At 42.2% G+C, this 14590-nt stretch overlaps 1 protein-coding gene across 4 annotated transcripts in view; it reads right to left on the bottom strand.

The window, feature by feature from the left end:
* C2CD6 (C2 calcium dependent domain containing 6) overlaps positions 1-14590 on the bottom strand; it is a 30229-nt gene that overhangs the window by 8183 nt on the left and 7456 nt on the right. For 3 of the 4 annotated variants that reach the window (XR_014517511.1, XM_083467330.1, XM_083467331.1), the window contains exons 5-15: positions 14430-14552; positions 12828-12872; positions 11014-11082; positions 9705-9796; positions 7409-7558; positions 6251-6365; positions 5312-5381; positions 4523-4578; positions 2733-3173; positions 1780-1849; positions 1134-1177 (exon numbers count right to left, since the gene is read on the bottom strand). Coding sequence is in view for 3 of the 4 variants with exons in the window: in XM_083467330.1 (XP_083323456.1) it covers positions 1134-1177; positions 1780-1849; positions 2733-3173; positions 4523-4578; positions 5312-5381; positions 6251-6365; positions 7409-7558; positions 9705-9796; positions 11014-11082; positions 12828-12872; positions 14430-14552 (1275 nt within the window). In the remaining variant the exon portion in view is untranslated. Of the gene's footprint in view, positions 1-1133; positions 1178-1779; positions 1850-2732; positions 3174-4522; positions 4579-5311; positions 5382-6250; positions 6366-7400; positions 7559-9704; positions 9797-11013; positions 11083-12827; positions 12873-14429; positions 14553-14590 lie in introns of all 4 variants that reach the window. The other variant, XM_083467332.1, reaches the window with a different exon arrangement.

The following is a 14590-nucleotide window of genomic DNA, read 5'->3' as shown; positions in this document are numbered from 1 at the left end:
TAACCCAGAGATGCATTTTAAATAAAAGGACACATTCTACTCATGTAAAAACATGCTGATTCCTGGACCGATCATGGGCTGGATTGAGAAGGTGATTGGGCTGCATCCAGCCTCCGGGCCTTAGGTTGCCTAAAAAGCTAAAGGGATCCCTGACCATTAGGTCCAGTCGTGACCGACTCTGGGGTTGCGTGCTCATCTCGCTCTATAGGCCGAGGGAGCCGGCGTTTGTCCGCAGACAGCTTCTGGGTCATGTGGCCAGCATGACTAAGCCGCTTCTGGCGAACCAGAGCAGCACACGGAAACGCTGTTTACCTTCCTGCCAGAGCGGTACCTATTTATCTACTTGCACTTTGATGTGCTTTCGAACTGCTAGGTTGGCATTAGCAGGGACCAAGCAACGGGAGCTCACCCCGTTGCGGGGATTTGAACCGCCGACCTTTAGATTGGCCAATCTTAGACTCTGTGGTTTAACCCACAGCGCCACCCGCATCCCTTTAGGTTGCCTACCCCTGACCTAATAGCTGACCTGTGGTGAGAGCAAGCTCCCTGTGATCAGTTGAACTACTCAGCTGAGTTCCCCATGGGAAATGTCATATCCAGCCAAACCTTGAAGGGGCTTTGCCAAGAAAAAAGGTAGGGGAAAGGTAGAAATCAGGACTGTAGATCAGAATGCTGAAAGTCATAAACAAGCCTCTTCTCCACCAAACAAAATTAACTAAAGGAATTAGCAATGTGGCAATAGCGAGAGACTCCGTTGCTCAAAGACCACCCATAAATATATATCCACCCCAATCTACCTGTTCTCTTTTAAAGCAGAAAAACAAGGGCTGTAATAACCAAGGAGGAGGAAGAGAAAGTGACAAGTGTGTCAGCACAAAACATTTTCCAAATGAACCCAAAGTGTCTTTTAAAGAGGTACTAACTATCCCTGGCAAGTGGATATATAAGCAGATGCAGGGAATGATAGGAAGCCAGATTGTACCAACTCCTCGTGCTGTTTTCTGCAACAGATCACAAACTAATGAGGTAGATAAGAAACCTTGCATGATGCTGCCATCACTACACAGACATCACCAAATTCACTTAACTGTATTATATGCTATCGGAGCAGTGCTTAACGAGTTATTCCTTACCATAGATTTCCAAGGCAATTGCTGTACTGGTTCAACAACTGAATCTAGGATGGATCAGCAAGAAAAATAAAATATTAAAGAGCAACAAATGGAAGAGCAACACATTTTTAGTTGTGAAATCTGGTATTTAATTTTACTTAGTATAAATTAATAATGCACGACACTCCCCAGCAAAATAGACCAAATCATTTGAGTAATGAGTTATTTTGTCATGGAATTCAGTAAAGACACTGTCACTTCCAGAGCTCCCTTGTACTTTTCTCCTCAGCCTAGTGTTAGTTTATTTGTTAATCTTTTTTTTTTCTTGCCAGAAGTTGTTCCTTGGGGGACAAAGCTTCATGCTTTGCTCAGAGTTGTTGAGGTGTGCCCACCAGACAACCATTGAGTTTTTTGCGTAAATATGGTCATAGAGACAACACACAGTATACATATTTAACAAAAGTTTGTTGGCTTCCTATAGGCGATATTCTTTCTGTTTCTTGAACCCAAGCACCAGGCCAAGCGAGGTTTTAAAAGTAGGTTGTGAACATGTGAAAAGCCTTTTTTCCCCTTTTGGTCCTTGGCATATCATGTTTTGCTTTATTTTATATAGAACCCAACCACCTGGAAGCTGATGATTACTATTCGAAAAGTTATGTCAATTTACCTGATGGTCTAGGAGGTGCCACAAACTGAGGTGAGACACTCACAGAAACTTCAGACTTAGGCTGTGATTCCTTTGTAGTTTCAGAGGGGATACATCAAGAAGAAGAAAAAAGATAGTTATTCACTCTTATAAATCACAGTAACAGTAAGAATGCAAAATGAGTGTGCAAAAGAACGTCTGCTGGCAGAGTGCAGCTAGGTAGAACATCACCGTGCAAAGTCGGTCAGAATGGAGCAAATTCCCATTTTCACAGGCTCGAAAGGTTCTACTTTAACAAATCGTCCTGCCAATTGGACATTTTGCTGTTTGGAAAGTGACTGGGAAATTCACTGCAAAGGGTGGGATGAATGGGTGGTTAACAGGAAGACACGTAAACAACCGCAAGTAAATTGGGATGAATGCTCATTGTCAATTTCTGACCTGTTTATTGAGCATTTATCCTGATTTGTTTGCAGGGAGGCTAGACAATGTTGTGTCAAAGCAAGTGCTGCCCACATTTTCCAGTTACTTTCCTGTCAATTTCCTTACTGCAAAAAGTATGATCTTTGTGGGGATGTGGGCTTTGTTGCTCAAGACACCCCATATACACAACCAGAATTTGCACTGGTATGTGACTGAAAAAGCCTGAAAGCGTCTACAGTCTAATCAACACTTACGTAGGTATTCTGCAAGCAAATCCAGATGAATACCAACAAACAGATTGTCTGGAGGATCCCTTGGCGTACAGCATATTTACAGTAAAAGTCTGATGTGGATCATCATTACAGTTGCTACCCTTGACCCCACTGTAAGAACGCATCTATTAATTATATGCTATGGCTTCAAAAGAGCAAGAATGGTAACCTCAAAGCTCCAAACAGCTTGCCCATTAGAGAAGGAGAAAGCTGAATAACCCACATTGTCCCCTGGAGAGGGGAAAGTGAAACAATATGTTACATATCACCATCAGCTACCTGTATTGGTACTGGCAGATATTCTTTAATAGGTGTTTTTTTGACTATGACAGGTATTTCCTCTTCTGTCACTTTCTTCTCAGGACCTAAAGAAGCAAGGCTTTCTGAATCCCTAGCGTCAGAAGTTTTTGCTGCACTTCCAACGGAACTTGACAGAGAGGTTTCAGACGCAGGATGAAGTCTTTCTCTTACAACTATGTCCTTCATATTCTCTCCATCTGAAGAGTCAGGATGAACTTGTTCTCTTACAACCATGTCTTTCATGTTCTCTCCATCTGAAGATACTGGAGAACTCATAGGGTTAGGGGTTACAGTCAGCGCTGGGACAGGTGGGGTTGTTTCAGCAGGTTGAGGAATCTGTTCTGATGAAAATAGGTTTCTGCGGGATGGCACAGGTCCAGAAGGTCGTGATGAGAGAGCAGACAGTTGACTTGTCCATTTCTGCAAATAACAATAATCATCACCAACACTAGTGTACTAAAATGTAGTCTTTTTATAACTACTGGTCTTAATTTCAATGAAATACAGTGGTACATCGGGTTACATATGCTTCAGGTTACATACGCTTCAGGTTACAGACTCTGCTACCCCAGAAATAGTGCTTCAGGTTAAGAACTTTGCTTCAGGATGAGAACAGAAATTGTGCTCCGGCAGCGCAGCGGGAGGCCCCATTAGCTAAAGTGGTGCTTCAGTTTAAGAACAGTTTCAGGTTAAGTACGGACCTCCGGAACGAATTAAGTACTTAACCCGAGGTACCACTGTATACACTGCTTGGGGTATATGGCTCATACCTCTGGAAGAGGACACATTGTGCTCCTTCTTGGGTGGTATACCCCCCCTTTGGTCCCCACCCTGCACTCAGTTCTCACCTGTGGCCCCTACAAGCAGTCAGCATGCAAAATCAGCCACATCCTGCAAACGGCTTCGACTGGCCAGCTTAAACTAAGTGAGGGGAGCCAATGGGTCTCCTGCATGCGAATACAGGGTCTGGCAGATTGAGTGTACAAGACCAATAGTGAGTCCAATGGTCAAGTCTTGCTCTCCCGGCTTCAGCAAAAGGAACCTGAAGCCTTCGGAGCGCAGCACGAGTTCCCGCTGCGCTCCAAAGGCTTCTGGCGGCTATCCCTGAAGCCTGGAGAGCGAGAGGGTTCGGTGCGCACCGACCCCTCTCGCTCTCCAAGCTTCAGCGAAAGCAACGCGTAGCCTCCAGAGCGCGGAGGGAGCGCTCCCTCTGCGCTTTGGAGGCTTCGTGTTGCTATCGCTGAAGCCAAGGAGCCTGCATTCGCTGCATAGGACACACACACATTTCCCCTTAATTTTTAGAGAGGAAAAAGTGCGTCCTATAGAGCGAAAAATACGGTAATTTTGCCAAAGTGGACAGACAGTGGGGCAAATGACGTGGTTTTGGGTGGAAGACAAAACGCAATAGAACAGAAACAGCGCGGCATGCAGTAAACACAGGGAAGGACAGAAAACAGTGCCTTCTGACACCCCTAGCTTTTGCACACCCATCTCTCCATCCATTAAAGCATAATTGCCCATTCCAGCCAGACAAAAGCAGTCAAGCAGGGCTGTTGAGAGGTGTGGTCTGGGGCAATGGGCACTGAGAGTTCTGAGGACCAGAGAGAGATGCATTTAGCCCCACATACACTATAGTCCTGTACATATAAGGCCCTGCACATATACTATAGTTTCTAAAATATGTGGGAGTGTGATTGACAGTAACCTCTTTAGCTGTAGGGGTACCACAGTGGTGTAATTTTATGAAGCAATCTATCAATAACACACACCTTCATGTCTTCTCCGGCGAATGAGCTTACGTTTTCATGAGACATTACCTCTGAAGCTGCAGGTGGTGGGAGAAATTTTTAGAAAGTTATATTGTAAGATACTAAAAAAGGAAATACTAGTTGCAGAGCAAGACCACCAAGTTCCCTATGCTGGATAAATGCTTTATGGATCTTTTTTTAATGCAAATGCAAATGCACATTACGGTTATGCACCATGAACTCATAAGTGCATTGAAGTTCATAGGCATCCTCTTAAAAAGCTGTCCCTTTTCAGTGTTCAAACACTCCATGCTGTCACCTTGAGTGACAATATGGTAATCAATTGGTCAGGACTTCCGGGGAGGAACTTGGTGGACTGAATGTCTTCTGTCAGCAGCCATGGGGCAATTCTTCCCCCTCCCCCATTTTCACACAAGGTAATATTGAACGTTGGAACTTTTGCAAATACCAGTACAGTGGTACATCGGGTTATATACACTTCAGGTTACATTAGCTTCAGGTTACAGACTCCGCTAACCCAGAAATAATACCTCGGGTTAAGAACTTTGCTTCAGGAAGAGAACAGAAATCGTGCTCCGGCGGCGCGGCAGCAGCGGGAGGACCCATTAGCTAAAGTGGTGCTTCAGGTTAAGAACAGTTTCAGGTTAAGAACGGACCTCCGGAACGAATTAAGTACTTAACCCAAGGTACCACTGTATATGCTGCACTGTAAAGGTTAGAAAATTAACCCACTGGCCCTTCTAGTCTCCGCTCAAGATGAACAGGAAAATATTTGAGTGTTCACTAAACCTGAGGAGGTATAAACCGTAGATGCTTGAGGGCGTTGTATTTTCCCAACAGCTTCCTTGAAGCGAGACACCTGATAGGGAGGGGAGAGGAGTTAGAAATAGGCATACAGTCCTTGCAAGTACAGACCATTCTCCTTCCTGTGATAATTAGCATTGGGACTGGAATTCTGCCTTGTTTCCAAGATTGCCACTTAACAGCCTTAACAATTAAATCCAATTGTGATTTGTCGTGCTGGATAAAAAAAGTAAAGGGACCCCTGACCATTAGGTCCAGTTGTGACCGACTCTGGGGTTGCGGCGCTCATCTCACTTTATTGGCCGAGGGAGCCGGCGTACAGCTTCCGGGTCATGTGGCCAGCAGGACTAAGCCGCTTCTGGCGAACCAGAGCAGCGCATGGAAACGCCGTTTACCTTCCCGCTGGAGCGGTACCTATTTATCTACTTGCACTTTGACGTGCTTTCGATCTGCTAGGTTGGCAGGAGCAGGGACCGAGCGGAAGGTATAAAAATGCAATGGGAAAGGGAAGTAGCACTTTGGAGGAGACTCTTAATTAGGGTGGCCAACTGCAGAAGATGACTGGGCTCCTGTACTTTTAGCAGGGGATTTCTGGAGGCCTACATGTGGCAGGGCTGTTCTATAACTACCAACCTTCTTCCCCAACCTTATACTGCCTATAACATTGGTGTCTCGCATCGAATATAAAGATTCTATGAAAGGAAAACAGAGACACTGCATGTTCTTTTGTAACTCAAGAAAACCTTTAATACTAAAAAAAAAAAGACCTCCCCATTTCAGCGGCCTGCAATTGCTTTTGGGTTTCGTAATAAATAATAATTCTTCCCCTTTGTACAAAAATGAAAAATAAACAACTGCCTTTCCCATGAGGTTTTGCCCCTAGTCAGTCACACATTATTTGTCTTTCTTTGAAAAGGAAATTACCTTTGTTTGGCCTGGTTTTACTTTTGGTCCCTTTTTTAAGATCAGTTGATCTAAATAATCTGCCTTTTCATGCCATGTTTTTAGATTCCGATATTCAGTTTTCAGTTTCTCCAGTCTAAAGAGCAAGGGGTGGGTGGGAATTAGTTTAATAATACTGAAATATCCAATATGCATATTTCTTTGCCATCAGCTAACCAAAAAAAAAAAAAAATTACATTACATGTTTATACAATCCATGGTGAAGTTAAACTGAAATAGCTGAAACTAAGCCCCCTTTAACTCTACTGCAACTACCAGTTCACTTCACAATCTTGCAATAAGCTATTACCTGGAGGGAAAGTAGACCAATACTACTGAGGTTATTGGAACAGATCTGTTTTAAAGCCAATTTTTTTGTTGCTCTTACTTAACTGCTTATAGATAAGGCGGCTGATAATTTACAACACAATCCTAACCACGTCTAAAACCTACTGAATTTAATGGGGTTTGCTTCCGGGGCTGGCTTGCAGCCTCAGATTAACTGTCCTATAGTATTTTCCAACTATGATAATAGATGAAAACATTAGAGGATGTTATTAACAACTAAACCTACCATGTATAAAAGAAAGACTGTAATCAATAATGTCAGATCAGAAATCCCAGCCACCGCCAGTCACTTTTCCATGAAAGTATCTGGAACCGTATCAATCAAATTTCAAATGCCTTGCTTCGGTACAGAAACTGCACAGGCTGCCCAAAAAGGATGACCTAAGTGCAAGCTTATTAATTCTCCTAGGCCTCTTGGCTGCCTTTGACCATGGTTTGCTTCTGAACAGGGTTCAGCTTCTAGGATGGCAGCGCCCATACCAAGATCGTTCCACTTCTGCACGGAGGGCTATTTCCAGAATGTAGTGCTGAGGGACCACTTATTTCACTCATTATAATGCACATCAATCTCTGACTTTTGTCTTCTGGGTTTCTGGGGGTTTTCCTGTTGTTATTCTGTCTCTCACAGCTGCAATAAACCTACCATTAAAATTATGGACTGGTCATTTCTTTGTCAGAGGGCAAATGGGCAAATTTAGCAGGGGATCAAATACTCCCCCCCTCACTGTATAACAAATGTTAGATACATTAATATATACTTAAAAAAAAAAAACCTGTTGCCTACGTCCTTGCCTTTCTCGGGGTGGCTGATGCAAAGCCTCCTGAAGGCTTTTGTAGTGCTCTGAAGGTTTTGGTTTCTCCAGATGAATCTTTGCCACTGAAACATTCAAGTCTGGAGATAAGAATGCAGGGTAATCCAGGCGCAGTGGCTTGATGGCATTGCTGGGGGGAGAGAAAAGAAAAACTAGGGCATTCAAATGTTGCCTATGGAGATGATCACAATGGAAAGATTCTCCCCCTTCACCCTGCCACATGGGCAGCTACTCTGATGGTCACCCTTGTTGCTGAAGTCCTCTATATATTTGCAAGAAAAATAAGTTTCAATATGATTTTGATTCAGAAGTAAAAAAAGTTAAGGAAAAGGGAAGGTTATTTGAGTTTATATATACATCCTTTTTGTTTCAGCGAAGGAGCATATTAGGGTTCATGCTAAGGTGAGCTTTGGAGCAGGCAAGAAGAATTTTTTTTGCCTGGGTGCTCTGCAATTTGCAGAGATCACGGGTGTGTGGCTGAATCTATGCAATTCTCAACAGTCTGGGTACAGCATGGCTCATGGAGAGAAGGAAGCAGTTGCTCCTTTGACACTACCAGATTTGTAGAGGTCTGATGTCTCATGAGTGCATGTTAAAGTTAGACATTTCTTTGCTGATGAACAAAACTTTATCCATTAAGCGCCACTGCCAAATGCTGAAACAGGAAGCCAGGTAAGGACTTTTCATAGAAGGTTTCTTTCACTGGACACAAGTGGGGAGTCTTGTGTGAAATATAAAACCTTGTGGCATCCTTGGGATGTGGCTATTCTCTCAGCCACCAATTGGAACCATATAAACCAGAACTTATACACAGTCCATCTTATTGAGTATTCATCCTGATTTGTTAGCACAAAGCCTGTGAGGAGCCTAGACAACAACAGCTTTTTACTGAGCAGTCATTTTGATTTGTCTGTAGTGAGGCTATATGACATTGCATCTAGCAAATGTTATCCTCACTTTCCACTGCATTTATCCTTATCACTAAGTCGGATTTTGGGGAGAAGGTTTGCTTTGAACAAGAACAAACTGCTTTAATCGCACAACCTTATCCACGCTTATCTTTCCAGGCACAGTCTCCACTGCAAAGTTCCATGTCCAAGTGCCCCCCCCCCCCAGCTTTCCCTGTGAAAACCCTCTCTTTAAAGCTGAATCGGAGCAAACAACAATCCATGGAAAACCCAAATCACTGTTTGCTCCAATTCAGTTTTAAAGAGCAGGGAGCAGCTCTTGTGGGGAAAGCTCTGGGGCATAAAGAAAAACGCAGCGCTTGCACACAGGGTTTTAAAGTGTGGGCCTGTCCCTGGAAAGAGCAGGGCAAAAGGTAAAGGTGTACAAGCCCTTTGCTGATACACTACTCAAAAATAGCAACAGTCTGGAAGCGCCCATGGAAGAGTCTCTGAAGCTTGGCTGCTGCACACTGCGCTGTAACTTACGCACTTAAATTGTTTTGTGAAGGCAGCGGGGGTGAGCTAAGGGCAGCATTTGGCAATGGGCAGTGGGCTTGCACTTACATGCACTGTCCCCCTTCACTCTTTCACACACAGATACAGACACACAGCAGCCAGAGGTAAGAGAGGGGAGGGAGCTGGGGAAAAGAAAAGGGGGGCACAGGGGAAGCCTCTGTGGGCAAAATACACCAGCAGCCTTGCCCCACCTGTGGAGCAGATTATCCTGGTTTGGTGTAGTAATCTGGTAGTTTTCAGACATAAGGTAAGTGTTCTAGAGTTAAGATTTTATGATAGACAAAGCCAGAATACATCAGAAATTTCCGTGGCAACATTCAGGTAAACCCTTGTTTCACATAGACTTTGGGGTTGCCTAGTGCTGCTAGGGTTTCGCACAAGAACTGCACCCTCCCAAGTCTTCAGATATACCTAATGAAAGGAGAGTGTGTGAGACAGAATATTTATTGTGCTGTATCTGACCAAGTCATTCTCAAAGTAGATCCACTGATTTCAATATATGACTTAGCTGGATACATCCCATTGGAATCCCATAATTTGAAATGGGAACTCATTTCCACCGTAAGATGTAAACAGACCCTCATATCTGCATACATCTAAAACCCTATGGGTGATATCCAGCTAAGTAATGTTCAAAGTAGGCACATTGAAATCAGTGGTCTTAAATCAATGGGTCTACTCTGAGTACGGCTAACATTAGATATCACCATGTGGGTCCGATTCTAAAACATATGACTGACTGTATGCATAGCATTATAAAACAGAGTCCATTACATATTGAAACAAATCTAGTTAGATGTCAAGAATTGTTGCCTTATTTTGTCTCTTCTGTCTTCTGGAGGGGGAACCCGCAGAAACATGGAATATGCCACAGCCTTTGCAGGATCCGCACCTGGCAGTTTTAGCTGCAAAACAAAGCCATTTATGGCAATCAATAAGGATGAATGCTGAGATAGCTAATAAAACATAGCATAAAGTGGTACTTCAGATTATGTTCCATGACCTCCAATAGTCTCTCTACCCCCTGATTATGCATGGGAGACAGGCAGTTTCTATAGCTACTCATTGTCCGAAGTATTCTTGCAATTCTGTTCCTACTCACAGGGAGCTGTTATGGAATTGTAGACCCTTTTCATGGGTTATTATATGGCTGTCTCTATGGGAGACAGAAATAATGGCAAGCGGGAAAGAGTAGACGTAGACTTCAACAGAGGCTTGAAAGGAGCTGAAAGTTCTGTCTCAAAAAGCAAGAGTGGCGTCCAGATAGGGGTTTAAATGGCAAACATGTCACTGAGATATTGCAACAGGGTAAATGGCAAACTGGGTGAATTAAACTAAAAACCTTATCGTATTTCCTCCAGAAAGGGTCAACCCAGATTAAATGGACTGTCATTTTGATGTCAATGGTGTCGTATAGATGCTGCAAAAGACATGCATGCATGAGGACCACTGACTTCTCAATAAATATACATTGGCTGTACCTCAAATGCCATCATTCATCCATCCAGTCTGGGCGTAATTAGCTCATTAGAGAAAGTAATCACCCCCCCCCCCTTTAAAGTGTCTGTGTACACTATTCATTTTGCTTTTCCAGTTTGTGACTAGTTGGGAGTGAATTAGTCCCACCTTGATAGGACCTTTTATGGTTGAAAAACAAGCCTCATTTTCATCTCTGTTCTGTACAATAAAATTATACTGCACTGCCAGGTCTCCTTGCCTCATTTTGTAATACACAATCAGAAGTTTGCTTAAAATAAGCAAACAAACAACTTGGGCAGTTTAGGTTAGAAGAAAACATTTTTAAGAGGCAGAATGTTGGATAGCACAGACCGGATGGTGCTTCCTGAATTCACTCATTAATATGAGACTGAGAAGGAATCTTCCCTAGGATGTCTACTGAACCATTTGGAACTGTTTAAGGAATGGCAATCTTTAGCATGGTGAATCTCGTTTGCTCACTCTCTGCCTATAAAACACTACAAATAATATTCTGTGAGTTGACCTGTGGGCTGGAAAGTAATTTACAGTACATGGGAGGGCTGCTAGGCTTCATGATATTCTGGTCCCTTTCAGCTTTGTGATTCAAATTCAAATCATCTACTTCAGCAAAGAGAGACAAGACCTGATGTGAATATCCATATCCAAGACATCCATAGCAGAACATATATTCCACTTCTGCTGTGCAGAACACCTGTAGGTATAAAAATCCCTTCTTAGCATAACAATTCCCATTGCAAATTAAATTTAAAGTTATTTTATGGCAAACTATCACAGGTATAATAAGAACAGAATTATTGAGTTTTTTAAAAAAAACCATGGTAAGTCCTTCCCTGCAACAGCAATTAAACAAAAAGGAAAACTATGCAGAAATAGTAATAACAAGCTCAGTTCTGCATCCTTATACAGTGGTACCTCGGGTTACGTACTTAATTCGTTCCAGAGGTCTGTTCTTAACCTGAAACTGTTCTTAACCTGAAGCACCACTTTAGCTAATGGGGCCTCCCGCTGCTGTCCCGCCGTCACTGTGCGATTTCTGTTCTCATCCTGAAGCAAAGTTCTTAACCTGAAGCACTATTTCTGGGTTAGCGGAGTCTGTAACCTGAAGCGTATGTAACCCGAGGTACCACTGTAGCTAGGACCCAAAGAAAGAAGCTGCATCAATGTTGGTCTGGAAACTTTTGCATAAGCACCCGAGGAAGGAATGGTGGAAGAAACAACAAGGGGATCATCTTATCCTGGACTTGGTCCTCACCAACAGGGAGGAACTGATCAGTGAAGTGGAAGTGCTGGGAACTTTGGGAGGAAGTGATCATATCCTCTTGGATTTCATTATACACAGACAAGGGAAGGCTGAGAGTAGTTGGAGATGCATTCTGGACTTTACAAAGGCTGATTTCAAAAAGCTTAAGGAACTACTGGGTGAGATCTCATAGTCAGAAATACCGTATTTTTTGCTCTGTAAGACTCACTTTTTCACTCCGAAAAAGTAAGGGGAAATGTGTGTGCGTCTTATGGAGCAAATGCAGGCTGCACAGCTATCCCACAAGCCAGAACAGCAAGAGGGATCGCTGCTTTCACTACGCAGCGATCCCTCTTGCTGTTCTGGCTTCTGAGATTCAGAATATTTTTTTTCTTGTTTTCCTCCTCCAAAAACTAGGTGCGTCTTGTGGTCTGGTGCGTCTTATAGAGTGAAAAATACGGTACTCAAAGAGAAGGGAGTCCAAGATGGATGGGAGTTTCTGAAAGGTGAAATACTACTGCACAGCCCACAGAAAGCTAACCTCTAAAATGTAAGTGTTCAACAACGTGGTTTAAAAATATTGAACAACAGATTGTGACATCACTCCTTTTAAAATACATACGCAGAAAAAAACAAGGCTGTGACTATAATAGTATTCTTCATTTTCTTGCTGTCTCCGTTGAGTTCCTGTGCTGCTGTTTACAATTATGCACACACCAATAAAGGCAAGATAAGCACAAAAATTCATTACCAATAACCTCCTCTGTTTATAAACACAAAGCTTCTAATCAAGTCGGTTTCATGTTTACAGAGAAAAAAGGGCTACAGAAGAGTTTGTTCCCTTGGGTCTGAAATTTACTAGGTCACAAGAACATAGGAAGATGACTCATTCTGAGTCAGACCATTGATCCATCTAGCTCATATTGTCTATTACACTGACTGGCAGCAAGTAATCCAGAGTGGTTTGAAACACAACCAGCAGAAACCTTGCGGCTTCGCTTTCAATTATCCAGATTTATAGACAGCAGCTCTAATCAATAGTCTCTCTCTTTCCCTCTCACATATCCTCAGTGCAATGATTTGAAGCTTTCCCTCAATTACAAAGCTGCAGTTCAAATTAGACGAGGCACTTAAGATAGGTTGTGTGGTTTTTTTTACAACCATTGTACAATATGCAATTAACAAAAATGTCTTACCATATTTCTGATTCTAAAAGCACATGTTTCAATGAAGGACTGTTTCTGAATGGGAGAGAAGAATGCAAACAATTCGAGAGCTTCTCTACTGTTCACTACATAAAGATCATGAAACAAATCTTTCCATTTTTTTTTTTGAATTTGCATTTTATTTATTTGTTAACATTCTTATATTACATCTGTAAACGTTGTCATATTACATTACAGGACTTACTATAATTTCCAACATGTATACAAAAATCATATACAAATTTTATATACCTAGAAAGAAAATGAAACCAAAAAAAAGAACCAAGAAAAAAACAAAAACATCCCCCCCCCCAAATCATATACATACCAACACACTAGCCTTCCTGTCTATCCCGTTGTATATTCCTTTTTTACAAATGAATGTACTCTTATTATTGTATATTTCTTTACATTTTATCTAATACATTCCTATATCATTATGTGCTCTTAGTCTTTTTTCTCAACTCAGTCTCACTCCAACGTCAATCAAATGCTAGCATAGACAGCAAACCTTTACTGTATTTTTGAACATATATTTTATATCTATCCCACTTTTCCATAATTTTTTGTTTTGAATTGCCTCTCAGGGTATTTGTTAACTGTGCCATTTCAGCAAATTCTTGTAGCTTGTAATGCCAGTCCGTGATTGTCGTGGCTTCTTGTTCCTTCCACCCCTTTGCCACCAAAGCCCGAGCTGTGGCTGTTGCATAGAAGAATACCTACCTAAAGGCCTTTGGGAAAGAAATCTTTCCAAATGAAAGGTTTAGAAAAGACTGCAATTGCCAGGTGTATTTCTGGATATTCTGATTATGAATCCACATCTGTAACTCAGATACACATAAATGGTTGGTTTCCACTAACTGGTGCATATGCACAACCATGAGTGAGCTATCTGTTTGTTAAGTGTATGAAGAAGAGCCTAGCTGGATCAGACCAAAATTAGCCTTCTGTTTTCAAAAGTGGTCAACAAGATGTCTTCTAGTGTTAAGCCTTCCCCTATTACTTGTACCAAGCATGCCTTATTCAGAGGTGTACCACTCCTCAATTTGGAGGCAATATTATGGTAAGTCTCTGAAAGTCACACTCTTCTGACGGTTCCATCATTGTAAGCATTTTGGCTTGCCAAACTGAATGATGCCTGCTCTCCTCATCCTATGCACTGTTCCAGAGGTTCTCCAGACCCACCTACCCAGCCAATCTTCTTTGGGGAGTGCACTGTTGTGCAAGCAGGCATCCTTGCATGGGCTTCTGCTGACAGGAATAATTAGCTGAATTCTGCCTTAAAGACTTGGATGTCCCAGCTAGAATTTTAGAACCTAAACTCTGGCACCAAATGGGGAATGGAGAAGTGTAGTAATCTTGCACTGTGACCAAGTGACTGAAAGACTTATCAAGAAGGAACCTTTATGCATTGTTTATTTGAATTTAAGGGAAAGTGTTACATAACTTATCAATTCTGATTATGTAAAACACCTAGCAGAGATTAATATTTTTACAACAGGAATTAATATTTCATACGTATTTATGGTCCTCTGTTTCAAAGCATAACCTGTATAATCCACATATAAGAGAATCTCTTTTTGTTATACTCACTTGAATAACTTCATAAAGATGCATGTTTGCATTCCCATAGAGCCTTGGAAAGTCTTTTGGACCATCAAAGCCCACCAGCTCTAAAGTAATCCTATTCCTAGGATCACTTCTCTGCTTTGGAACCTGAAAAACAAAACATGGGGTAAACATTTTAACTTGAG

The sequence above is a fragment of the Podarcis liolepis genome, assembly GCF_965112155.1.
Source record: "Podarcis liolepis genome assembly, chromosome: 1".
Classification (NCBI taxonomy): Eukaryota; Metazoa; Chordata; class Lepidosauria; order Squamata; family Lacertidae; genus Podarcis; species Podarcis liolepis.
The sequence above is the reverse complement of the archived record's forward strand: the minus strand, read 5'-3'. Positions and strand labels throughout refer to the sequence as shown.